Source organism: Aspergillus pseudotamarii (assembly GCF_009193445.1).
Source record: "Aspergillus pseudotamarii strain CBS 117625 unplaced genomic scaffold BDV38scaffold_77, whole genome shotgun sequence".
In the NCBI taxonomy this organism is placed as follows: domain Eukaryota; kingdom Fungi; phylum Ascomycota; class Eurotiomycetes; order Eurotiales; family Aspergillaceae; genus Aspergillus; species Aspergillus pseudotamarii.
In genome coordinates, this window is record NW_022475091.1 from 97,491 (window position 1) to 122,616 (window position 25,126).

The window sequence follows — 25,126 nt, forward strand, 5'->3', positions numbered from 1 at the left end:
GGCCCTTTCATACCTCGATGCATATGTCATGTAGATACATTCCACCCAGGCTTCATGGTCTAAAGGTAACAACGACACTCCGTATCGCGCTCATTATCCATATATTTCTACCATGTTATTAGGCTTCCTCTCTTTCACAGTTGCATCCTGCCTGAACAGCTGTGCTGTTATATCTCCGGCTCGCACCCATAACGAGATATCACGGCTTGACTCCAAGACTCGGGAGATAAATATTCCGGACATTCTATGCCCGTTCGTAGCTACAGATTGCTCTCAAAAAATCGATTCTTGTACTTACCTAGTGCTTTTGAATGCTTGCAATAATAGGAAAGAAAATAGAAAGACTAAATTCACCAGACTCTCGACTGCTCAACTAAAAATGGCATCTTGCCTGAAACAGTGACCCTATTTTCCGCCTTCCCTCCCGGCGCAACTCCACGCAGGCGGGCATTGGCATACCAGTCAACAGACCTGCCCTTAACATATGAACTCGACGCCCGATCCATATCAGCCGGCCCTGACAGAATGGTAGATGTTGTCCATCCTGAATCTGGAACTGTTTGATCTACATGCACGGCTAGTCTCCAACTTTATACTCTCTGTTTCACTAACCCGGCATTCTGACGGAATTCTCCTAATCTCTCAAGCTGAAACGGACCTCAACACGGAAAGCCATTATCATAGGTGGCCCTATTAAACGGCGGCCTTCCGACGGCGAGAGGCGCGGCCGAGAACTACATATACGCCTTGTCTGAAATGTCCACAGCCACATTCCTGAAACCTGGTCATCATAATGAGCCAGCTGTTAACCTTCATCATTCTTGCTCTTCAACATTACCACGCTATAGTAGATTGGCTGGGCTGGTTGGCAGAACGGCGGCAGATGGGCACGCCGGTTGTTTTCCTGCCCCTTCTGGGTGTTGTGGCAAAACTTTTCATTTCTTCTTTTTTTTTTTTTTTTTTTTTTGCCAAGTAATACTAAGTTTGTGCTGGGGAGCATGATTATGTTCTATACCATTTCCCCAATTATAGCAGGCGACTGTGAGGCTCATCTTGTTCAGGTTATTGGGGTGGCCCAGAGTGCTTTCAAGGACAAGGCGAGTTTGATGTAAGGAAATGATTGAGGGACGTTCCCTCCTTATTGAACCCCAAATTCCAAGGTTTAAGCTCGTAATTAGAGTAGATGATTCTGTCTATGAATGTACACGCAGTCATTGCCTAATCTAGAATCTCTTCTGCCACCTGATTCCCGCTGAATGTACTTTATAATCTATAGAGTCGACACACTACAGTATATTTTATAACAATCCCTGCCATCACCCTTTGCAGAGCCATTGATACGGTATCAGAATAAGAACTATTATTTCAATATTATGGGAAATAATGATGAAGCCTTACATATTATGGTTACAGACTTGTCGAGAGCGGACCGACAAGGCAGAATCTTATAGGATGACCTGATACGGAGTACTGAATAAATAACTAACTCTCCCATAGTTACGTCATAGGCGCATTATTGTATGTCGTAGAACTGAAGAGCACTTTCAGCACGCGCATGAAGGGTGGTGTTCATCTTTTGTTGGCCATCATAGCTGGGTGAAGACGCTATACTAGCGTCCAAACATCTATTCTCATTCTCCGCGTCCATGATCTGGGGCCAGAAGTTTCAGATAGCAACCCAGTCAACCGCCACACATAGTCAATGCAAGAAGCGCACTCTCGAAATTCTCATCACCCTCACTTTCGCCTTGTCGAATTACCTGATCATCCTTTACCAACCCATACCCATAGTCATGCTATGAGAAGGGGTGGCAGCATCGACTCGAGAGACTTTGGGAGCCCTCATCTCCTTAATGGGCTAACAAACATCTTAGCTAGGTGGGGTTGGTCGACACCTGAATGCGAAGGCCATTTTGTATCCCGAGCCAGCTCGGTTGATCAAGGGTCTCCAGGATCTGTAACCAGCTTTCCACCCCGAGGAACGTTCCTCAATCACTTCGACTCTGATCAGACACCCGTGACAACTATCACAACGGAAGAGGAATGGCCGGCATCATTCACAGCAGAATACGGGAAATTTAGCAAAGTCATTCATTACGGATCCTCCAGTACCATTCAGTTATATGAAAAGAGGGCTACCGTACCTAAGCTACGCTCGTCATCAGTTGCCTATCCAGAAGATTACATACTGACGAGATCAGGACAGCCATCGAGATCCAAGACGATCAAGGAACTCTATGCAGTCAAGGTATTCCGCCACTGCCACTCCCCGTACCTTCCTCGGAGTCGAAATGGAGCTCCCGAGCTCCGTCACCCCAATATTCTCCCGGTCATCGACATTCTCTACAATGCACGGGGACATCTCTGCCTTGTGATGCCCTACTGCGCCGGTGGCGACTTGCACTCTTTTCTCCTGCAAAGAGGGATGCGAAGACAATATCTACCCACCGACGAGGCGGATTGTTTGCAAATGCAGATAATGGGCGCGATTGCCTACTTACACGAAAACCGCATTGCTCATGGAGATATGAGACCGGAGAAAGTGCTTCTCACGACTCGAGGCGCGGTGAAGGTAGGTGGATTCGGGGAAGATGAAGAGGCGGTTCGCAAGGTGGCTCAATTATCACAACGTGATTGTTCTTCCTGGTCTTGTGCAAGCCTCAGCGGTGGTGCAACTCCAGGCCGGGACTCCACCTTAATTCTATGCATATGCAGAGGGGCCTCAGAGCTGAGTGTCCCATATCTTCCTCCAGAGAGGTCCCATGACCATTCTGGCTCTCGCGGTCAAGGGTATGAACAACAATACAACCCTAACTCTAGAGCGGGCGATATCTGGGCTTGCGGCATAATTTATATGGAACTGCGAACCGGCCAGCGCCCCTGGCACAGCGCCCAGATAGATAATCCCGACAAAAGGTTTTCCGAGTATCTCCGCTATCGTTTGAGGGAAGATGGGTATGGTCCCATCCAGGCTCTTGGAAACGTAAGTTCAATCGAACATGTTGATGTTGCTGCCACACCACTTGACACCTTCAGACCGTGACTCCTGGCGAACACTGAATACGGCCAAGCTGACTTGTAGTTTTGGACTTGGAAAGGAGCGATGCCAAAACGTGGTTTATGCCATGTTACATCCAGATTCGGGGTTGCGAATAACTGCGTCGGAGGTTCTGAGATCAGAATGGGCACTTGGGGTTGCGGTTTGTGAGGTTGGCGTCAGGGGATTGTGAGGGCGACGGAGGACGTTCTCCCGCTCTGACCAAGTTATATGGCCTTCCATGGCGAAGGTGTGATCCAGTATCAAGTTCGGTGTGTTTGGATTCCGGATTACTATAAGTTAAGTAGAGTCAAGGGCTTCAGCAAACTATTAAATAGCAAGAACTACCTACCCCTTTCTGGTCGCCTCTGTGACGATCACACTATTATACCATTATTATGGGCGTGTTGTAACTAGCAAGTTCCTGTTTACAACTACGGTGGTGGTTTTCTCATGGCAGTGCGCTGTGCCGTAGGACCTATGATTGGGATTTATCAAAGCTTCACGAAAATTCTCAAAGTTTGGATTAACCATGAAAAGTTCGATAGTAGCGTTCATTCAGATACAAGGAAATATAACTCCGACAGAATATTACAGAGCTCTGAGCTATATAAAAACTCAGGTCTATTCTATATAATATCAATAAATGTAATTTTACTGTATTCTTTTTATATATTAGACTTTAATTTCTGTCTAGATGTCTCTTTTAATATATCTATTATATACTTATCTATAATAATATACACGTGAATATTCATATGTATATATTTCCTGTAAAATAGAAAACTGTCAGTAGAGATATCTTAATACGTAGTACTAACTTTTGGTAAATTTTCTACTTAGCTTTTGTTCTTTCTGTATAGACTATTTAGGGTTTTGGGATAGTTATTGTAATCTATATAATAAACATAATTGAATATTTTGGGGGCGATAAAGGGGTCATTAGAGCTTGTTACTGTCTAGAAGACCTGTCACTAGGTCTATCATCTAACCTGCACTGTCGGCGCTAATACAGAGCAAACCCCGATGAGCGGGGAAACGTTGTCGAACCCATGAATTCTACTATTTCTGACCTGTTGATTCATGCTGCTTGCTATAAGCTGTTACTTGCCACGGCCTGAAGACTATAATTTAGTCTTCCCTTGCGTTGGGGCTAAAATGGTAAACGAGACTCATCAATATCATATACCACTCACTACACAAATCCGTCAAGTTCCATACCTACACATAACTGACAACCCCCACCACTTCTGAAACGGCAAGATACGAAGGAACAATGAAATACTTCTTCTCGCCTTCACCCCATCTAAAGACTCGATCGGATCGCACGGTCCCTCCTCCCAATCTCAACCGCAACACTACCAATAGCGCCGCCCGACTGATTCCAATACCCCGTTTCCACCCAGTAATTGTCGGCAAACCTCTCCACGCGGAACTGGTTGCGCTTCGAGCCCCAAGGACAGTCCCAGTAGACATTGGCGACTCGGACATCCCCATTGTACACATCGAAACTTCCCTCCGTGCCAGACGGCGAGTGTGCTCTGCCACATGCGAAGACGTTAAATGAACCGCCGGGAGCTGCCCTGAGAGCGTTGATGTCTGAGACCGGGATCTCTGCGCTCTTGTTGTTTTCCTTGTGGAATTTGCCCCTGATAATATGATATGTTAGAAACGAGGCCAGTTACGGTCTGGGTAGATTTGGCTTCTTGTACTTACCAGCCAAGCCAGGTGTTTCTGACACTTAGGGTGTCGAAGGACAAGGAGTTGACGACTCGGATGTGGACCCATTGGGCTTCTGCTCTCTCGGCCATGGCTGGAAGCTGTGATTTTGATATAATGGATGAAGTTTCCGAGTCTGCGGGAGAGACAATCCAGAGTATAATGTCCAGAGATTTAACGTGTGGAAGATTTGATTGCCTTTAGTAGAGCTCTGTTCTGAGCGACCGGGTCGATGGGCTTAATATGCGACATTCTGATAGCTGCAGAGGCCTGTAGTTTTTTACCACCGTCATCACCCTCCAGCTCAGGATGCGTAATTATCCACTACTAGCTACGTACGTCTATCTACAAGATTGTGTTCTGAGTTCTGCAGTCTGGATCCAGCTGAACTATCCCATTACGTACAACAGCAGAATTAGCAGGGATTGTGCAGCTTGTGTTGTCCCATTAACAGACACCGAGTTCTCCCTGTACTCTGTCCAGCGAAGAACATCATAGAGAACCAGCCATTAAGCCACAAGAGAAGTCCAACGATGTAACCCTACAGCAATGTGAAATGGGGATAGAAGGTCGAGCTGAAGGGCAAGCTGAGCAGTCACCAATGAGGGGTAGGGCTTTGCGGGATTTTCAACTCATGCATCCACTGACATACATTTGCCACTACAAGGGTCGAGCGGGAATAAAGAGCAGCTCTCCAGTAGTCAAAAGTCAACCAATCAACTTGAAGATAGGAAGGATCCATTCTTCCCCGAATGTTTACTCGATTACTCAAATTGATTGATTGATAAATCTATATCGCATCATCTCCCCGCTTCATGCGGACAGAACCCAGCGCCAGTCCAGTGGGTATTTCGGGGTCACCGATAACAAATCAGATCAGAATTGCGAGTCTACACACCGGCTTGGTTAGCTACATCTAGACACTTTGCATTCTTGACCCGACTGCAATCGTGACCTTTCACGTCCTTTGCTCCACAAATGTTCAGCCATCGTGGTCACCAGAAGTCGTCCACTCCTCACGAAAATGCCGCTCAGAGAGAATTGGAGGTTGCAGTTTGCCACCACAGAGTTGCCGTTCCGAGGGCATACTATCGGAATTTGCTGTGAATGACGTGATATCTGTATAGAGCTGAGGGTTGCTTGTGCACTGGTGCTCCAGCATATAAGAACACCAGCATTTGGTCGGAATGTGCTGAAACTGACCAAGCACTTTCAGAACCGTCTTTCAGACTTCTCATGCTGCACACTTTGGTCAGAGCAATCGCAATCCGATAGTTCAAGATGGCTGAACTTGTTCCATATTTCGACGGGATGCAGCAAGGACAGGGGTACGATCAATTTCTTTCCTTCCTTGCGCTATAATTGTGGTTTTTGCTAACCTACTGGACGATTCATCCTTCCTCTAGATACAATACCTACCTTCAACAAATTGGAGTAGCAGATGCTGTCACTATCACTCCTGGTCAGCCAGAGTCCGATACTTATGACCTCTTCTATTGGAGTGAAAGAATCGATGATTACACGTTCGCACTCCCTGGTCTTCCTTTACAGCGTAATACTGACTGTTTCTTGCCTTGCTGCTCAGCAAACTTGCGCGGTCTTTGGAGATAACCGCTGGCGCTGCTATTTCCGGCTGGAAACAGTCCTCTCAGATCGACGCGAGCTATCTTGACCGGCTCAGGTGAGTGTATCTGTCCTGTCACGATGTCTCGGGAGTTATACTTGGCTAAAGATTGCTCTTATTTGTACGCACAGCTTTGAAAGCAGCACGGTGACATATCAAGTCCAGGTCTCATCCAGGCAACAAGCATCAATTGGAAATTCGTATTCCTTCAATCACATTAACACCAATACCCCGAATAGGTTGTACGGAGATCGTTTTATTGCAGGTAAGATAGTGGATATAGATTATGTCTTCTAGCCATTGGTAGATGCTAATGTGGCCGTGGTCAGATTTCATCCGAGGTGGCCAATACTTTGCCCGCGTCTCCATCTCCTCAGTCAACAAATCGACCAGTGAAGAGATTAGGCAGGCGTAGGTTATGACAGTGAGTCCTCACAGCTTATTCCTACTCTCTAACATTGAAGCTAGGTCTGAGGTTGCTTTCTCGATGTACGGGGTCACCGGGTCCGTCACGAACGAAGTGAGAAGTGCCGTGGAGACAATCAACAAACACTCCCGCGTCACAGTCTGGATCCATACCTCTGGAGGCGGAGGCCGAGCTGGAGTCATCCATGCAGAACCTCACGACGGGGACGACTCACCTCTCTTTGCGATCAAGGAAGGTGCGGATAATTTCTACCAGGAGTTGAGGGAGGGAAAGCATAGATACAGACGATTGTGAGTCCTCGCTGCCCACTTTTCTTCCCTGTTCTAAGAGATATTTACGTTGAGGTAGTGCGCTCCTGTGGAGATACACCAACGTCCCGAATTTCAATAATGTATTTACCCCATTTGACTACACTGTTGCAAACCAGAGGGTAAGATGCTTTTCGCTGGACTCTGCTCACGGCATGAGACTAACTGTACCAGAGCTGGTACCTTTTTGAAGACTTTACGCAGTACGATGCATACCTCGAGCTCGTCAGGAAGAGTATGAAGCCTGCACCAAACCAGACTTATATAGATAAATTACTAATTGTTTATCTATATAATAGTTCCAGTTCAGAAGTTCATCAACGGCAGAGAGCAACAAGCCGAGCTGTACGAGGAAGGGGCGAACATACTTTCGGTGATCCGCACCAAAGTGAGTCAGAGCCCTCACAACGACACCATAGTTATCATTACTGACAGAGGAACAACAGGTCCAAGCGATCAACGAAAATCCGGAAGAAATAGACTCGCCAATCTCATATCCCATCCCAGTGGAATACCGGAAGGTTGTTCTAGTAAGTGAACAATACACCCCATGTACTCTCATTCCTGCGAACTACTAATTAATCTTCAATACAGCTGGCCATAAGAACAGTAACCATGATCGCCCAAGAACGAACCCTCGACAACGGCAGCTTCAGTGACGGTACGCTTCCCCAAGACTTCCCCCAATTAGGTTTGAGCAAGTAGGCTAATGATATAATACTTCTGCAGTTGCACTACCAACTCTCCTAGGAAATGCACGAACTCTCTTCAAGTTCCAGACATACGACTTCGACACAGGATTCGGGAACACGGTTGTTTCCTTTGGAAGACGAGACTCGTCCTTTATATGTCTGAGCGGCCAGCGAGTATCCGACGGATATCGGGAAGAAAGCTTCTTTTGGGCATTTGAAGACCCGGTAGAGGAGGTTTCGGAGCAACAGGTCCATGTGGCCAGTATGCGAACGAGGGATTTGCTCCTTTTGAGTCGGACGGACCCAGGGCCTAGACCATTGTTTACTTTTTATGCGAAGAGTAGTTGGTAGTCTATAGGGCAAATACATGGCACAAAGGCCCACCACCACTAACTCTAACCGCCATGGTTTATATTGCAAGATTATGAGGGAGAAAAGTAAGGCACAATATCTAGTAGAATAACAAATCATCGTGGTAGGCTCGGCACAATGAAGTACCACCGCCTTTTCCATGTATATAGGCTTTTCAAAAGCTCCTTGCTGTTAAAACAATAGTATATCATACACAAGCGATAGTCTAGAAATATCTATCGGAGCTATACCTAGTATATCGGAAGGAAACAATAAAATGTCTCAGGATGCATATTGAAATATATTCACTATTGATAGGTTGCCGATGCTAATTTATATAACAGCAGTTATCTGAAACAACAAGTATCCACTGTAAATAAGATACTGACTATCGCTATCTGTCTATATCCTAAATTATACTATATAAGTTTCAATTATATAGACAGTTCTATTTTCAAATAATTTATCCTTGTTGGACATGATAACTGAAGCATTTCTCTGCACGCGGTTAAACTGCTGTGGCCAATGGTATTGCATAGTCGTATCAAGCATTAAATGATGCTGTTGCAAAACTCAGGCCTGAATTGTCAGGCAACAATTTAATTACTCTGAAGCTTTCTTAGTGGCAGCGGGGTAACGGTACTAACGCTTATTAAGGACCAGACCCCAGCGTTCAATGCTTCAAACAACAATTTAAAGCTCCAAACTTACCCAAAATGCCTCGTTTTAAAGGAAGGAGTGCCAACGCCTGTTATTACTGTCGTAGCCAGAAGGTAAAATGTAGTGGTGGTAGGACTACATCTATCTATGAAAATCCAGTGGTGGCTCTGACAATTTCTGGAAACAGAACATCCTTGCGCCAAATGCCGATCAACCCAAAGAGAGTGCATCTTTGCATCAAAAGAGCGCCTATTAACAGTACCAGAGAGCTACCTACGCAAATTAGAGAAAGAAATTACTAGACTTCGCCCATCGCTGTCAGGGAGTCAGGAACTCTCAGTAGAAGCTGAGCCAGCATCCGACGGCGACTCCCAGAATGACCATTTACTAAATGAACGATTGATCGAAGACTCAACCACAGAACACTTCATATGGAAGCTCAAGGGGGTGCGTTCAGCCCTAACACAGGGAAATGCTCAAGACTCTTCGTTTCCTACAGCTCCAGCGTCGAGCAGAGCCAGTTTGCCACGCGACCTTGATGAGAAAAGTATGGCATCAAGCTACACGTATATTCCACTGGATTATGACAACGCCCGTGAGTGAAATGATTCAATTGAGTGGATCTTGAACATTGGTCTCATGATTTGGCACAGAAACAAAAGTTGTTATCAAGCTTCCCCCACATTCTTACGCTACCTACCTGCTTAGCCAATTTGAAACCTTTATAGGCTCCGACTATCATTGGTTTCGTCACCAACACTTTCGTGCTAGAATGGAGGCAACTTATAATGACCCCCACTCTCCATTAGTAGACAGAACATGGCTGTGCTGCTTTTCCGTGGTCTTAGCTCTTGGGGAGTCATATAATGATAGCGTTGCCCCGTCATTCTCCATTGACGACAGAACGGGCGTCAACCGAAACGATCAAAGCATACCAGATTCTCAGCAACTCACCCCTCCAGGAATTGAGCTATTCAAACAAGGGCTTCTTCTTCTCAGGCCCTCCTATGAGGAGCCTACTGTTGAGCAGGTTGAGGCTCTGAACCTTATTGTGAGTACATAGCTAACTTCATTTTGGAGAAGGGAAAGCATTAAATAATTTCCTATCCAGGCATTCTATTCATATTCTCTTAATAGACGAAAAACAGCATATGCATACGCCGGAATGGCACTTCGTCTCGCCAGTCTCTTGGGACTTTCAAACCCACTCCAGACTCTAACCAACGCGGCGGAAAAAGAGCACAGGAAGCGCGTTTGGTGGACAGCCATCTGCATGGATATGATGACCTGCACAGAGCTTTCCTTGGCACCGGAACGTGGCTTCAATGGCAACAGTCTCGAGTTTCCAGATAACCTCCAATTATCACCCGATGAGATTCGAGACTTCTCCGACCCACAGTATTTTACTGCACAGATCAAACTATGTCGCATTAAATACCGCGTCATCCAGACAATCTCAAACCTCCGCTTGGGAGATACCTATGAGACAAATACTCTCATTAATCCATGCTTGCAGGCCCTACATCAGTGGCGAATGGAGTTTCAACCTTGCTTGGATTTCACCGAGAATGGCCGGTTTTCGGACGCAACATTGGCCCATCCATCTATGCGGACTATTGCATCACTACTTATGCGATACAACCAGGTACGAGATAATATGACTCTTCTATTCAACGGAACGCTTACTTACTACTTTGCATTTAGTGTTTTATTCTCCTTCTCCGTCCTTTATTATTGAAACAACTCTATTCTTTCGTCCGAGATGGAAATCCATCTTACCCAAGCAGTGAACTATCAAGTCTGAATAACGAATGTTTGCGAGCTGCAACTGATAACACGATCATCCAGCATGCCCTTTCCAAATGTCATCGAATCGGTATGTAATCACTATCCATTATGACTTCCTAAAAGCTAAACCGACATGATAAAGCCAAATTCGGATTCTGGGAGTCATTGCACATCTTCTCCAGTCTCACAATCCATGTGATTACTCGGTTCATGACAGAGAAATATTCGGTTGTGTTCAATAGCACCCGGAGCAATGCCCCATTCGGACCTGTGCGAGATCTCCTTCGGGAAATGGCTCGAGTGGGCAACGCCGCATCCAAGGACCACGAACGCATGATTCAAGATGTGGAGGATTTGTTCACGGCTGACTCTGTGGGTGTTGAACTAACGGAAGAGATCGAGGATCTCATCGGGTGGTCTGACTGTGTGGATGGTGGAAATCTGCCCGGGTTTGATTTTCTTGAGCCATTTCCTTCGTTTGCAGGACTCTGAGCGGAAGGAGCAGGTACTGGGTGAACTGTAATTATTTATGTTTACTATTTCGAGGGTATTTTAATTATTTCACTTTTTTCTTTGAAAGAATTCGATATGTCGATTTTCAAGTCTCCTAGAAAACAATTTGACATAAGCTTAGAATGAATTCTGTTTGCTTATTCATGATTTTCTGATATGGATATATGGGGTTTCAATTTATCTCACCCAGAGAGTGGTTGGGCCTATCCACCTCAAGAAACATTGGACCCTGTACTTCCCCAGATTATACAAGATAGCGATATCTGTTAACTACCTGGTCCCCGTTTTCCATTGCTTCACTCTCCTCCCTCTCAGCCTTCTTGTTCAGTCTTTGCAATAGAAATCGAAACCCAGTCGCGGTCACAATAGATAACAGCGAAGTCCCTGTATTCACACTCATGGCCAAGACAAACCGTGGAGCTCCACTATCCGGGTATAAATAGGGGCTGTAGATCGAGGCACAGTTAGCAACGGCATTTGCAAAGGCCAACGCAGCCGCGCGCTTTGCAGCGGGTCGAGGAATGGTATTTGCCACCCAAGTAATTCCAATAATAAACGCTGTATAGACACCAGGTAACATGATCATCATAGCAAAGTACCGAGGGCCGAGCTGTGTCGTTGTCATTGAGATGATAAACCCCGCAATAGAGATCCAAAGTGGAATGCTGAAATGGAAATATCGCTCCCCGGTTCGATCGGCGTTGCGAGAGACGGCCATTGCCACAATACAGGATAGGAGGTAAGGGGGAGCCGTTAGAAGAAGAGTCTCAATACGACCTTTTCCCAGACTCTCAACGACGGTGGGGAAGAAGCTGTTGATCGTGCCACTGGACATAGCACCGAAGACGAGAATCACGAGGAACCACACCTTCCAGTCTGCCATGCATTCCTTAAACCCGTGGAATAGACTTTCTTGGTTTCCGTCGCTGTCCTCCAAGTTTCCTTCTCCAGTGTCTTGTGACAGTCGCCACATGGCTAACTGTCGTTCTTGGTCTGATATACCGGTCGTGTTGTGTGGGAAGTTTGGTAAGACAAAATAGGCACAAAAGGCAATAGCGACTGTTATTGCGCCCTAGATTCAGTAAAAGAAAGATATGGTAAGTGACTTGGAAATATAAAGTCAAGACAGGAATACATACCTCAATGATAAATAACCATCTCCATGCTAGAAGTCCTCGAACCCTGCATTTATAGTTAGTTTGCTTTCAATACCTTGAGATGATAAAACGCCCACCCATCCATATTATCAGTTATTCCAGCAGCAATTAATCCTGAAAAGGCACCGGCCAGAAGAGAACCACAGTAAAGAATCGCTGTGCGAAGCGAGAGTTCTTTTCGTGTATACCAAGCACTTAACGTTACCATACAACCTGGCTGTTCATCGTTAGTCGGTCATTGCCTTCGAAAAGGGAAAAGAAAGAAAGAAGGAAAGAAATTCTCAGTACTGACGAAATATGCGGCTTCCACAAAACCCAAGAGGAAACTTTGTAAGTTAGCTCTCGATCAATTGCAATATATGAAAGATGTCCATACCGACAGGCCAGAAGACCATCATAATCTTGAACAGCTCCACTTGCGGCACATAGAATCCCCTATCAATATAAGGATTTATTTTATTGTTCAGTATAGAGCTCATTTCTGGATTCAACTTACCCAAGCTATCATGCAAGATGGGAGATACAACGCAGGTTTTCCGATTTTGCTCAAGAATAAATTCGATGGAATCTGCATGAGGATATATCTAGGATTGTCAGTACTTCCCAATCATAAACATCTTGAATATAACATTAAACATACCCCACAAATAAAATGCTCACGCAGGTCTTAACACAGTCAGCCACAGGTATTATATGATCCATAGCCATGCCCACCACGACGTACCTGGAACTGGACAGAAGACAATTGAAGGTCTTCTGTGATACCACCGAGCTTTGCAGCCGCAATCGCATTTCTATATACAGCAGACGGGATATCAGTAGCAGCTCGGGGAGTAGAATGAATAGCATCGATCGCACACCTATCTAGATAGTTCATGATGTAAATAAGAACCAGCATTGGCATCAATCGGATGTCTAATTTTCTGACAAATCGCTTTTCCAGCGTCTGCCGCTCCTCGTCCGTGAGTCCTTGGAGTAAGGGAGGTATTCGTCGAATGGAGATGGTTGAACCACATTCCACCTCTTTTAGTGGGTACTTGCTGTTTGATAGAGACTTTTTCACTTCTTCCATGGTGGACAGGCAGTTGGGTTGTATGTAAGTTGAGTGGGAGAGAAGCAGAGTAGCTATTTTCTTAACAGCAGCATCAAGGGGCAATTTTATATCTCATCCTCTTATCACATTGCATCCTATTAGTTCAACTCTATGTATACTGTAACCCACGGAGGTGTGTATGGTCAACTACTATCCCCCCGTATTTCCCCGCATTTTTGATAAGATAAACTTTCAGATTCGGCATTTACGCCTGCTCTATCGCTCAGTGTTTATACTTTGTTGATATGATCTTGGGATTAATTACATCATGATCCATTCAAGTTCCAATCAAATTTTGGTATGCCTATCTACCAGAGCAATTGTGTTGATATCTTCGGCCGCTACGGAAAAATCAATCCACTAGTTCTTTGCCACCGAATACGAGATGCCGTAGCGGCCGATCTGAAATCGGCACCACCGGCCGGCTGTAATCTTATCTATACACGGCCCTACCTTCATATTGAGGCAACGAAATAGAACATATAAATCCATGCCAGAACCACAATCACGTAAAATTGTAAGTTTCAGTCTTCTCTCTCCCAAGTACGTTATCTCTAAACTCCAAAGCAGCAAAAACATGACCCAGCCATCTGTCCTCATTGTTGGTGGAGGGGCATTTGGAACCTCCACCGCATACCATCTCTCCCATCGTGGTTATGCAAATGTGACTGTTCTCGACCGATTCCCAGCCCCATCCAAGGATGCAGCAGCTACCGATTTGAACAAGATCATTCGATATGATTACCCCAATCCCCTTTACACAAAGCTCGGTCTGGAGGCTATGAGCGTATGGAAAGACCCGAATTCACTTTTCCGCGGCCTTTTTCGTGGGACTGGGTGGATCATGTCCGCCCATCAAATGACGCAGGGGTTTCTCAAGGCAGCGTATGAGGGTGCCTTGAAAGCGAACCGTAAGGCCGTCAGATGGATGAGCATCGCGGAGACGAAAGAGCGTTGGCCTGAATTCACCGGTTCCTTTGACGGATGGGTTAATCTGTGGAGTCCAGAGGCTGGTTGGGTAAGTTCGTTCTGTACAACGTTCAATTTGAACAATACTAAAACGCAATCTTGTTCATATACAGGTTCCCTCTGGACAAGCGCTTCTCCGATTTGCGTTGGCAGCTCAAGCGAATGGGGTGAAGTACGTATCAGGAGACGCTGGGTTTGTGAAACAATTGCTTTTCGATGGTAGCGGTAAATGCATCGGTGCCCTAGCTGCTAACGGACAAACACACCTTGCCGATGTTGTTATTCTCTGCACGGGTGCAAATACGGCAACCCTTGTGGACGCGAAGGATGAAATCGTTGCTCGATCTCACTGTGTGGGTATCATCCAGTTGACCCCAGCGGAAGTGGAGAAATACAAAAACTTGCCTATCGTGGACGACTTTGAACAAGGTACCGTACCTATACCTATACCTATACATAAATGATGCACGTATGAATACATCAAAATTCTCACATACGAAACAGGCATTTTGTTCCCGCCCGATGAAAATGGCCTCCTCAAAATGTGCAGTTGTCGCTTCATCACCAACTACTACAACTCCTTCATCCCGGGGGCCTCCATTGGTCATTCTCATGGTGACTATCCAGAGGATGGTGTTCCCCGGCAAATCGAAGAGGAAATGCGATCCTTCATGCGTGATATGATTCCGGAATTAGCCGATCGGCCGTGGGTTTCTACTCGTATGTGCTGGTAAGTATTCCCTTTTCCCTTGACATCCCCACTCCAATTACTAACTCCCAATTCCAGGGACGGTGACACTAAAGACGTCAACTTCCGAGTTTGCCCGTTCCCCAACACTGAAAACCTGTACATAGCCACAGCAGGCTCTGGCCATGGGTTCAAGTTCATGCCCGTCATTGGCAAGTACGTCGCGGATATGCTTGAAGGTAAGTTGGAAAACGACTACACAGACCTTTGGAAGTGGCGATTCGGGGCCATCCCTCCCAAGACTGGAAAGGAGCCCCATCCGTACCCTCAAAGAGATCTGGGGGAGTTGGATGGCTGGAAGGGGAGGAATAAGCGGATTATCCAGGGGAAGCTATAGAGCCTCGCAGTCTGGAGGTAAAGCCTTCTGATGATATGAAGAAATGGTATGGTCCTATCCTATAGCGCCCCCTTGTGATTGGGGGAAAGCGCTTTGATGGCAACATTCCGTTCGAATGGTAGTATACGAAGATGAAGAGTGCTATATGGGAGTATTAATATTATAAACAAGTCAATTTTTAAATTTGAACTAGAAAATGTACAACTTTTCACGGCGCGGCTAATCTTCGTTTGAGACGGTAAAAAAGGTGAAGATAGGAAATGCTCAGCCGATATCCGTGATAGAAGAGGTATATTAGGATACTGTACCTCAAGGGAGTTCACGGCCCTCGGTTTACTTACAAAATGACTACAAATGTTTATAACCAGTTTAGGTATATGATATTGGTGTTGATCTCATATTCTTCTTAACCTCATGGGCATTGGAAGACACATCTCACAGAGCAGAAAGAGCTACATAGAAGATTATCTCCTGGGTCGCAGGACACCTGAGCGTAAGCTGGTGATTGGCATCAACATTTCCATTCACACTTCACATTCGAAAGCTACCTACGTACATAGGTACACAGTACTGACCCCCCAACTCCGAACCAAATGAATGCCAGAGCCAAGGGACAGCCGCCGTAGAAACAACTGATTTCTAGTAGTTGTCAAAGTATTGGACGGTGAACTTTCCAGTGTCATCCTGAGTCACGACAGCGTAAAATTTCCCAGCACCTTTGCCCAAGGTAAAGTCAATCACAGCGGCTTCCCGGGTAACAGACTGGTAGTCGACAATGACTCCCGCCTCAAAAATGCTCTCCAGGATATAGAACTTCATCTTTGGAGTGAGCTGGATCTTCATGTTGTTGAACGGGTTGGTCTATGTCATCATGTCAGTGACCATTTCAATTTTCACAAGCAGTCAGAAATGAAAGAAAACGAAACATACTGAGGCAACAGGAGCAACGAGTCCACGGTTGTTAACCTTTCCAAGGCCGATCAAATACCTCTCATTTGGAACTGGGAAATCTGTTCCCGTGTTGATCTCGTATGCACTAGCGACAGCGCTGGGAGTGGATTGCGCGATCGTAGGAAAGTTGCGTTTGATCACCATGTTGAACGTGTCTATAACACAAACATGAGTAAATACTGGTAAAGGTTCTCTGGGTATTTCCACTTATATAAAGATACATACCTCCAGCGGTCGTCCCTTGGCCCAGGCGAGCTGGCAAGCTCATCCCAGTATTGACCATCACTCCTGGTGCAGGTTTGGCTGTGGCGGTTACAACCCCTACGAAGAGATTAGTTAGTTATGACAATGATATCTCTGCAAGCCGATCCACAATCGATTCAGACTCGGATAGTTTATTCATCACTAACACGCATAGTAATCAACACCAGTTTTAATATCGAAGTACCCGTTGTTGGGAACAAACGTGGAATACCAGACATTCATGAAGGCATCCGGGGAGGTTCCCGAAATACTGAGCACTGGAGGTTCCATGAAAACAGCATAGTTGCTGTCAGCGCCACGCTTGTTTTGAAAATTGATGGTGTACGTGGTGGTCATTTTTTTCGGCAGTAGACGAAGTTAAGTTGTCAAGGCGGGTTTATCTTGGTGGCTTGGGGATGAGGACTTTTGTGCAAGATGTGAATTGCTTGATGGGATGAGCAAGACAAGTCAAAAATGAGTGGACTTTAGGTCTTTAAATAGATCAACAGTCGGTCTGCAATGAGCCTTTTGCTCATCCTAGTATATCAGTTATTGCTAATACAAAATGAAGGACCCCGATACTGGCTATCTCTAGCGAGCCAAGAGACTGAGTGTGCAAGTGAATCTGGATCCTGTATTCCTCTTCTCTCTAAATCCCAGCTTACTTGCTGGTGTTCTCTCCTAAATTTTTCCCTTCTGGCAAGTCCTGTTTTAGCCAAATAGGACATTGCATGGAACTATTGCTGAGTATGTTAGACCCATCCTCAGGCCTAAAGCCATATACTATAAACCATTGGGAGATGTTTGTGGGTGCCAACATATTTTGAAACATTTACGAGCGGCTGAGATGATGGCTTGCTTAGGGCAGGGAACATCTGGTGGTTAGCTAATGGGTGGTGACAGCCATAACTACATTGCATGTTACCCTTGAGCAATCGAAATTGCGACTACACCTCAGTCAGGAGCCATCAGTCCATCGCTATATTCAGACTATATAATAACTCAGGTCTACCCAAATGTTCATTCAGGAGCAGCAGCATCTCATACAATTGACCAGCTATAATGGTAAGAATGTTACATTCAACTGGAACCAGAACGCCACCATTTCAAGTTCGAGGCTACAGGACCTAGACACAGGTACGAGTACAAGAGGTGGTGAAACACCACCACCCAGAGTCCACCTTTCTTGGAGCACGATTGGCCGAGTTCTGGCATTTCTCATTAGTCTCACTGTGACAAGTAATCATGTTGGCCCTCGATACCTATAAACTCGTACGTCTACAATGACATCCTGGGCACTGAATATGATATGTTGCTACCCGTAGAGAAAAGGCGTACTGGCGGTGCTGAAGGTTCGTCTCTGGTAGTAGACATGGGCGTCATTGGTATCTAGAATAGTGAGTGACGAATTCCATTGAGACTAAAGTAGGGGCGAATGGGGCTGGAACGAATCGAGTCCCAATATATTCGGTTTTATGGCCTTGAATCGTGTACAGCAACCATTCCAGGAAATTATAGACGAAATAGTCTTGTCAAAGGTACGTTCTTCCTTTGTTCAGCTTTCAGCTCTTCAAATACATCCACAACTGAGTCACACTAATGAGCCTATCATAAGTAGTTGAGCTCCATCATAGATTCTGACATGACGACGCATGAGCCATAACCATCTTCTTAATATCCTAACCATTTCATTCGATGTATCATATACCAATGCTGCACCGCTGGTTAGTCAATTAATCATCGAATTTCTTCAGTCCACAATATTACAATTTTGCCATTGTCAAGTACACTGCTCGCAGGCATAGACTGGCCTATGATCAAAATCCTACAGCCATTTTTTCCACATTTCCCACTGCCTTTCCATCTATTACCTTTTATCACTTTGTGGGAGTCTGGAAGGATGAGGTTACGATTATCAAACCAAGTAATATTTGCCATCACAAGATTGGGTATTATTAGACAACACAATCCTCCGAGAAATTTCACGTATAGCATGGTTGGTTGCCCTAAACGAGCACTCGAGATTAAACTTATTACCAGCCTCAGAATATCATAGTATTATTCGCATCATAGCTTCTTCACAATTGCTTCCACTTTTGGCGCATGGGTAAGAGCTCGCAACAAATTTGCAGGTCCACTTCTCAAGACTCCTGGGGGAGGTCTAGTCCCTGCAGTTTCTGTCTTGCGTTGCAACAGGGAATCTAAAAATTGCTACTATAGTATATGCGCGCGTTTGAGTTGTAGTAATCAAGATCAAAATCAGACATAACATACAAGTTGCTTGGAAAGGCATACGATATTTAGTGCATATTGCTTCCCTTCAATATACACTCTGTAGCCGACACCCTCGCCGCCACAGCCGAGTAGCTCTTGGTAGCTAATGTGTTTGTCGTGATGAATGAAACGGCGCAGCATAGGTCTTCCACGGTACTTGCGAGACGGATCATCCCAGGGGAGCTCGGAGAGAAAGCGGCCGATCATAGTATCATCCATTTCAGCAGCATATACTCGACGAGGCGACGCTTATCAGAGCCAGTGTGTCAAAGCCACGATGAAAGCAAGCTTGTCACGTAGCAGCTTACATAGAGCAAGAGCACTTTGTTGCTAGTGTCTCTGAATGCTTCACATACCTAAGTGGACTCTCTCTTTCTCTCTCTCCCTTGGGACTCCAAGCGGACGTGTATTTTGTTACTTGTTTCAGGCTTGGCACCTGCTGCAGCCTTGCTATGTTCGGAAAGGAGAAACTATAGGTAGTCCGTCTGCATCATCGTTTCTATCAATTGTTCTGCACTACAATCTTTCCATTCTTCGTTAAATGCATCAAAACTGTAGGATGTTGAATTGTCACCTACGAAACTAATATGAATCACACGGACTGGTCAGATGCGCGGGATCATCAGACAGGTACACAGTCAGGAACTTCACGCCTCTTCTCGAGCTTCGTGTCTCAACCCCATTCCAGGCGGGTTCCAGACTCCTATTCTTAGATTAGTCTAGAAAAGGATATTATAGAGAGACTCTACTTATTTATATAAGAAAATCTACTATTCTTTAGTTTTTTCTAAGCTCTATACAATCTCCCAGAATTACGTCCCTTAGATATCTAGATACTTTTATTTCTGCAAATATATTGACAAACTATCCCGGAGGTTAAATTCGTTGATTCGATTGATTATGTTGCTTGATTCTATCAACATGACTGTAGGAAATCGCTTAGGAAGAACAACAGCGCTAGGCCTAACTAGGCAGCGTCAACATATATTAATAGCAACTGGCTGCCAATATTTCAGTATAGTACCGGCATATATATTTGGCAATCGGGGATGTGATGAAGCTGGTACATTCAGACTTTCACAAGCCTCCTCGTGGTTATCTCTCTGGTACTTTTTATTATCAAACCATTCCCTTTGCAGAAAGGCTAGTGATGATAGGCCCGCAAGCCGACAAGCCTCATTTGAGGCGGCTTTGGGAGCTCTCAATAAGCTCAAGGGTAGAACGCAGTGCTTGCTCCGATTCAACTATAAGATAAAGGGTCAGTAACAATGGCACGGAAAGAGGGCAGGCAAGACGTACCGGATATAAGAGCCACGGGCGCTAAGGAGGATCTTGGGTTAGAGGCCATAGTAAGATAGTACTAAGCACGCTAAAGTCAGCATTTAGTAGATGGTATTCAGTGTAGGATATTGAAATACCAGAATTAGGAGTAATATACCAACTAGTTCAAAGTGACTGTACAGCTTGTGTACAAAAGATCCTTCTTCAAATCCTAAACTAGGCATGATAATGTCTCTCGTAGGGAAGTAGTACCCCAAGTGAACTGTACCAGTATTTATCATTGCCATACTTGCGTGAAGATGTGTGTCGATATCAAAACCCCACGGAGGGAAGCCTGATTTCTACCTAGTTCACCCAAGCCCGGTAAATCCGGGTACCCTGCCATTAGCGAGAGCCTTCACCATCGTGTTGATGAGGATAATCTAGGAAGCGAGTCACTAGTTTCGGCGTCACTAAGACGCAGACAATGGAGACACCAGCTGCGTCGTCCTCGGAAGAGGAACTGTCAGGAGATCAAGTTGTATTATCCAATGACCACGGGGTTTTACGCTTTTTGGCGCCCTCTTTCTCCGCAGGAAGGGGGCGGCAGGTCGTCTTCCCCCGAGACGTAGTCGAGGCCTACTGATTTCCTGCTCCCTAGTATGCAACAGCCTTTTCGTCCATCCTTGCAACTGCTTTGATCCGGATTCAAGATCACGGATACCGGCCATAACAGGGCTGTCTGTATTAGATATGGAGGACAATAAGAATGCTATTGTCACAGTCTTTGTGCTCACAAATCCAATCCACTTGGCTCTGACTGTCTGGGAGTTCAGTATGTTTTCGCGCAGGTCGAAATAAATAACAGTAAGCTAGTTATTTGATGTATTGAATGGTTTGGGTGGATTAGTAGGTTCGTCGGTGGGAGGTTTGGTAGGTGGGTCGAGAGGTGGCTTTGTAGGTAGGCCAGGAAAGATATCGGGTGGTATACCAGGCGAGTCAGCTCTTGCATCAGCAACACCTAGAGCAGTTGAAATTGTTATAGATGCGTTCTTGCCTTCAATGACCAGATTGACGGTAGCGCTCGACTCAGCATTCGACGCATGGCCTATCTTGCGTTTATTCGGGTATTGTTCCGATGTGCTGCCTTCTTCTCCGCCTCTTATATTTTCATGGCTTGGACGACTTCAACCAATCATGTAATCCCCGAGTCCTTTTTCCCACGCTTGGTTGTGTATCCTCAGCAGGTTTAAACGGAAACTTGCCCTCGGTTTTGCACTGAAGGTCGGCTTTCTTCAGACTAGCTAGAAATATAACCATCATCGCCTCATTATCTCATGGAATACATGGATCACGAAGGAATATTGATGGGAAAAGTCTCGATCATGAGATTATAGGAGATAGGACCGCTCTTCCTTTCCACTTGGCTGTCTTCAGAGAGGCCGAAAATCAAGACAACGGCCGACCTAACTAATCTCGTGTTTGTATTATGCTGACCCAGTTAAGTGATCCCTTAGAGGGAATGTGTAACTCTCTCTCCACGCCATAGTCAGCAGTTAGAGGGACATGGTTACTCAGAATATTCAACCATAAGTTGTCCACCCTATCCTGGAGCTGGAGAACCAGACTAAGTTTTGCACAGCCAAACGTATTGTCTCATGTCGTCGACCAGCTGCAAATATAGCAGACCTAACCTAGCTCTAGGACACAATGTTGTCTCTGCAAAGGGGGAAGCTCAGTCAAAAGTACACTATCGAGCTACTCGTTGGCGTCAGATAAATCAAAGACGGTTAGCCGGGTGGCAGAACGACCACGATACTTATGACAAGCATGCATGCCCAACAGTAAGCAGTTGAGTGGGCGTTCATTAGAAGCTAACAGCTGTCCTGAGAGTAGGATACTTTCATCATCCCTTGAAATTGCTATGGATTTTCAATGAGGTTTCTTCGGTTTCAACCCAGGTTTACATGAAGCAGTCTGTCTCTAGATATCGATGATTGTATGAGTAGCACTAGCCTTGTCAATAATGGCCATGAGTGTGGTATGGGAAATATATGCGTGCTGTTCGCGGCGTTGATATAGGTATGCCCTTATAACCGGGCTCGGGACATTTGGAGGGATTAACTGCCATTTCTCGAACGTAATCCTTGTTCTTCCCGCAATTATGACGATATCCACGGGGTCTTGAGCTCGCCCACGGACTTCACTGCCCCAGCTGGTCTGTGTCAGCAACATCTTGTTCCTTCTCTCGGATGTACTTATAGTGTACGCCGAGGTTTTTTCAAAACCAACTCGTTGGATCTGATGCTTATGTTCTGGAATCCGCTTAACGAAACAAGCTTTGGTTGACCCGATATAGAGTCTCCACCTTCTTCGCAAGGAATACTGACATAATCCAGATACACACCCTTTTCTTCTACGCGAAGGGCTCACCTTCGGAAATGCAAGAATATGTCTGCCGCTCAGTCTATCATAGCCCAAGATCGTGCGGGTAGACTCAGGGATAATCGCAACCACGCGAAAGTGGGGTTTCCCACTTCTCTTCGCACATTTCGCTATAGCTTATAGAAAGGATGAATGTTCCGGTAAACATCACGCGGTTTTATGATGGCATTGTAGAGGTGCAACTTTGGTAAGTGGGTATGTGTAATATGTTGTCTAGAGAAATATTGAGAAAGGTGTATCTTCCCATGTTGCGATGCCGCTCTTATAGGTGTCTAGGGCTTAAGACAGCAAGATCTACTGGGCGTTGGATTTGCAGTGGATCAATCAACGATGATCACCCGAGTCAGCATTTTGTTCACTAGGGTGACATGCAGAAGCAGGTGTGGATGGCAGTCATAAAAAAAGGTTATATAGACCAGTTGTTCGACAGCTTCATCGAATTGCCAGGCCCAAGCTTGGTAAGGTTACCCAGGGCTTTTTTGAATAGACCGGAAGATTTCGTCAGGCTGAACCAGTCGGTCGTCGACTCGGGCACGAAAAGACTGCCTTTAATTGAGTTTGTATCAGCGTCGCTGTTCAGTGGCAGATCACTGTATCTCAGTATTCCTGCTTCAACCCTGTTATGCCAGTGGCTGCCAGGATATATGTTGCATAGCCACGTCGATTTCTTTGCTTGCTGTTCCCGGATGAGTACATAGTACCCCTTGTAAACAGCTACACAGCGCTTGCTGTTTAGCTCGATAATCACTGTTCGACCGACGGTCACAATGATGAGCTGTCTCTGCACTAGCAGAGTTCACAAAGCATGTCTTCCTGACATTCCCATTAGCCTCGAAGTCGATGGGCCACTGGTACGCTCTTTCTCAGGACCAGTTGACATATGGAAGGTAAGGCATAACTCATTGAGTCTATGAAGGCAAAGCAAATTACAAGCCATCGTCTCACCGAGGCGTTCGTGTCACTGGGGGTTTCGTTCCACTCATTCTGCTTCCCCAGAGTTCCATTTTCATAGAGCATGGCAGCATGTATAATGAGACGCTTATTTCTGCCCTGAGCCTCAAGGGTCCGAACGGCATTAGCCTCCATAAGATCATGTGTGTATCGCATTATCCGGTCTGCGGTATGCTTCATCCTGAAGGAGATATACTGTTTTCCACAGGTAAAACTCAACATTGTCTGCTTTCCCAGTGGCAGATTCATAAGTGAAATCGGTTGACTGAGCGTAGGGTATCTGTCGAGCGGGTATTATAAACTCTCAACCTCAAGGTTGCTTCCATGAAGTGCCTGTCGGGATATCCGGCTGATTATGTAGGGATAGATGGATTCGTGAGAGCTGTTCTTCTATAATGAGTAGTAGCCACGGCACGTCACACAGGTATTATCTCCAAGTTCCGCAATTACTGGGGCGTCCCTTAGGCAAACTCGATGCTTTGACATTTCCATTCGCGTTGGAGTCTAAAGGTCAATTCATAACCCTTGTTTGTAAAGAAGCCGCTAGCAAGGCATTGCACACCAGGCATCGGATAAATTCGCTGATTTCGCTGGCCTTTCTTATTGAAAAGGGCTCCATAGCTTGTATATAAATATGGTGCATGGTTTCTGGAAGAGTATGGAAGTAAACACAGAGTTAAGAATGCCTTTATCCGGTCTCGTATAGGTAGATATCGAGGTTATGAGATCCTCAAGGACATTGAAGTTTATATATCGATGACCAGAGGAATAGCTGATCTGACTTCACTCAGCAATTCCATACATCACTCAACAGCATACATTCCTCCCATTACCTATCCAGAGTTAATAAACCCATACATTCCATAAAAACCAGAGAATTCTCTACATCACTTCCATCCCACCAGAAGCTAAACCAACAACAAAGATTCACGAACCGAAATTCAATAATCACTAGATCCACTACAAAAATTAATTCCCAAAAGCAGCCCAAGCCTGCAAAGCCCCCATAAGCGCAACCACAATACCATTACTCTTGACCCCACGTTTCAAATACCACCCGGAACTAATCCCCACAATAGCCGTCATTAGAGCCGCGACAGCCCGGTTAATAGGGTCGTTCAGCAGAGCCGGGTTTTGCGACCAGTTGTAGTTTATCAAGGCTATGTATTTGTTAAGTAGCCTTCTTTGGATGTGCAGGAAGTAATAGAAAATCCGAATAAAATTCGGAATTCTCGGTTCTAGCAAGAAACGTACCATTCATAAGAAAGAACCCACTCCCCTGGTACCAACCTGCTCTGGCACAGGTGTAGGCTAGATTAGGGAGGGTGCGGACTTGGGGGAGAGATTGCCAGTCTTTTGCTGAGAACTTTTGTTTGTAATGGTCTATCGTTAGTCTTTCTTTCCTTTTCTTCTTGGGGGATTATGCGGTTGGGGTTGGTGGTTTGTAGGTGTGTATGTACCGTGTGGCCGAGGGAGATTAAGAGCCAGCCTGCGGCTGTTGACTGGAGGGCGGTGGGCATCTTGGCTTGGATCTTGTTACGGTGGGTTGGAGTGATGAGTTGTTGAGGTGGATAGTTAT

The 25,126-nt window shown here is 45.5% G+C and overlaps 8 protein-coding genes across 8 annotated transcripts; 4 read left to right on the top strand and 4 right to left on the bottom strand.

Moving 5' to 3' along the window:
• The first annotated feature begins 1,531 nt into the window (after positions 1-1,531).
• On the top strand, positions 1,532-3,509 carry BDV38DRAFT_260388 (kinase-like domain-containing protein). Its single transcript, XM_032055916.1, has 2 exons — positions 1,532-2,983; positions 3,099-3,509. Exons 1-2 carry the CDS (start codon positions 1,703-1,705, stop codon positions 3,228-3,230), a joined length of 1,413 nt encoding a protein of 470 aa, XP_031908816.1. The 5' UTR covers positions 1,532-1,702; the 3' UTR covers positions 3,231-3,509.
• A 701-nt stretch (positions 3,510-4,210) lies between these two features.
• On the bottom strand, positions 4,211-4,942 carry BDV38DRAFT_260390 (aegerolysin family protein). The gene is made up of 2 exons (XM_032055917.1): positions 4,754-4,942; positions 4,211-4,686 (listed from the first exon to the last, which is right to left on the bottom strand). Exons 1-2 carry the CDS (start codon positions 4,846-4,848, stop codon positions 4,344-4,346), a joined length of 438 nt encoding a protein of 145 aa, XP_031908817.1. The 5' UTR covers positions 4,849-4,942; the 3' UTR covers positions 4,211-4,343.
• Positions 4,943-5,586: 644 nt separating this feature from the next.
• BDV38DRAFT_260398 (uncharacterized protein) lies at positions 5,587-8,262 on the top strand. The gene is made up of 12 exons (XM_032055918.1): positions 5,587-6,084; positions 6,163-6,279; positions 6,342-6,437; positions 6,512-6,645; positions 6,710-6,791; positions 6,849-7,097; positions 7,156-7,198; positions 7,290-7,350; positions 7,415-7,503; positions 7,562-7,645; positions 7,710-7,776; positions 7,845-8,262. Exons 1-12 carry the CDS (start codon positions 6,038-6,040, stop codon positions 8,156-8,158), a joined length of 1,383 nt encoding a protein of 460 aa, XP_031908818.1. The 5' UTR covers positions 5,587-6,037; the 3' UTR covers positions 8,159-8,262.
• A 612-nt stretch (positions 8,263-8,874) lies between these two features.
• Positions 8,875-11,217, top strand: BDV38DRAFT_274869 (fungal specific transcription factor domain-containing protein; the record flags this gene model as incomplete). Its single annotated transcript, XM_032057919.1, has 7 exons — positions 8,875-8,881; positions 9,078-9,413; positions 9,472-9,869; positions 9,930-10,463; positions 10,523-10,694; positions 10,749-11,055; positions 11,187-11,217. The coding sequence occupies 7 exons, from the start codon at positions 8,875-8,877 to the stop codon at positions 11,215-11,217; spliced, it is 1,785 nt and encodes a 594-aa protein (XP_031908819.1).
• A 146-nt stretch (positions 11,218-11,363) lies between these two features.
• BDV38DRAFT_296665 (MFS general substrate transporter) lies at positions 11,364-13,348 on the bottom strand (the record flags this gene model as incomplete). The annotated part of the gene is made up of 10 exons (XM_032062977.1): positions 11,364-12,191; positions 12,259-12,301; positions 12,354-12,493; positions 12,569-12,602; positions 12,653-12,711; positions 12,773-12,860; positions 12,917-12,942; positions 13,001-13,070; positions 13,137-13,245; positions 13,288-13,348. The coding sequence occupies 10 exons, from the start codon at positions 13,346-13,348 to the stop codon at positions 11,364-11,366; spliced, it is 1,458 nt and encodes a 485-aa protein (XP_031908820.1).
• A 580-nt stretch (positions 13,349-13,928) lies between these two features.
• BDV38DRAFT_296666 (FAD-dependent oxidoreductase) lies at positions 13,929-15,423 on the top strand (the record flags this gene model as incomplete). Its single annotated transcript, XM_032062978.1, has 4 exons — positions 13,929-14,387; positions 14,452-14,767; positions 14,843-15,068; positions 15,126-15,423. The coding sequence occupies exons 1-4, from the start codon at positions 13,947-13,949 to the stop codon at positions 15,421-15,423; spliced, it is 1,281 nt and encodes a 426-aa protein (XP_031908821.1). The 5' UTR covers positions 13,929-13,946.
• Positions 15,424-16,062: 639 nt separating this feature from the next.
• On the bottom strand, positions 16,063-16,974 carry BDV38DRAFT_274872 (uncharacterized protein; the record flags this gene model as incomplete). The annotated part of the gene is made up of 4 exons (XM_032057920.1): positions 16,063-16,284; positions 16,354-16,529; positions 16,600-16,695; positions 16,785-16,974. 4 exons carry the CDS (start codon positions 16,972-16,974, stop codon positions 16,063-16,065), a joined length of 684 nt encoding a protein of 227 aa, XP_031908822.1.
• Positions 16,975-24,351: 7,377 nt separating this feature from the next.
• BDV38DRAFT_260405 (uncharacterized protein) lies at positions 24,352-25,108 on the bottom strand. The gene is made up of 3 exons (XM_032055919.1): positions 25,008-25,108; positions 24,802-24,913; positions 24,352-24,707 (listed from the first exon to the last, which is right to left on the bottom strand). Exons 1-3 carry the CDS (start codon positions 25,065-25,067, stop codon positions 24,517-24,519), a joined length of 363 nt encoding a protein of 120 aa, XP_031908823.1. The 5' UTR covers positions 25,068-25,108; the 3' UTR covers positions 24,352-24,516.
• Positions 25,109-25,126: the final 18 nt, after the last annotated feature.

Excerpts from the sequence above, each read along its gene's own strand:
- BDV38DRAFT_260388 (XM_032055916.1), top strand. The coding sequence starts at position 1,703 with ATGCAAGAAGCGCACTCTCGAAATTCTCATCACCCTCACTTTCGCCTT. Across the intron at positions 2,984-3,098 it reads CCATCCAGGCTCTTGGAAAC|GAGCGATGCCAAAACGTGGT; the intron begins GTAAGTTCAATC and ends GGACTTGGAAAG.
- BDV38DRAFT_260390 (XM_032055917.1), bottom strand. The coding sequence starts at position 4,848 with ATGGCCGAGAGAGCAGAAGCCCAATGGGTCCACATCCGAGTCGTCAAC. Across the intron at positions 4,687-4,753 it reads AGAAACACCTGGCTTGGCTG|GGGCAAATTCCACAAGGAAA; the intron begins GTAAGTACAAGA and ends TCATATTATCAG.
- BDV38DRAFT_260398 (XM_032055918.1), top strand. The coding sequence starts at position 6,038 with ATGGCTGAACTTGTTCCATATTTCGACGGGATGCAGCAAGGACAGGG. Across the intron at positions 6,085-6,162 it reads GGGATGCAGCAAGGACAGGG|ATACAATACCTACCTTCAAC; the intron begins GTACGATCAATT and ends TCCTTCCTCTAG. Across the intron at positions 7,777-7,844 it reads CAACGGCAGCTTCAGTGACG|TTGCACTACCAACTCTCCTA; the intron begins GTACGCTTCCCC and ends ATACTTCTGCAG.
- BDV38DRAFT_260405 (XM_032055919.1), bottom strand. The coding sequence starts at position 25,067 with ATGCCCACCGCCCTCCAGTCAACAGCCGCAGGCTGGCTCTTAATCTCC. Across the intron at positions 24,914-25,007 it reads TAATCTCCCTCGGCCACACG|TTCTCAGCAAAAGACTGGCA; the intron begins GTACATACACAC and ends TACAAACAAAAG. Across the intron at positions 24,708-24,801 it reads TGGGTTCTTTCTTATGAATG|CCTTGATAAACTACAACTGG; the intron begins GTACGTTTCTTG and ends ACAAATACATAG.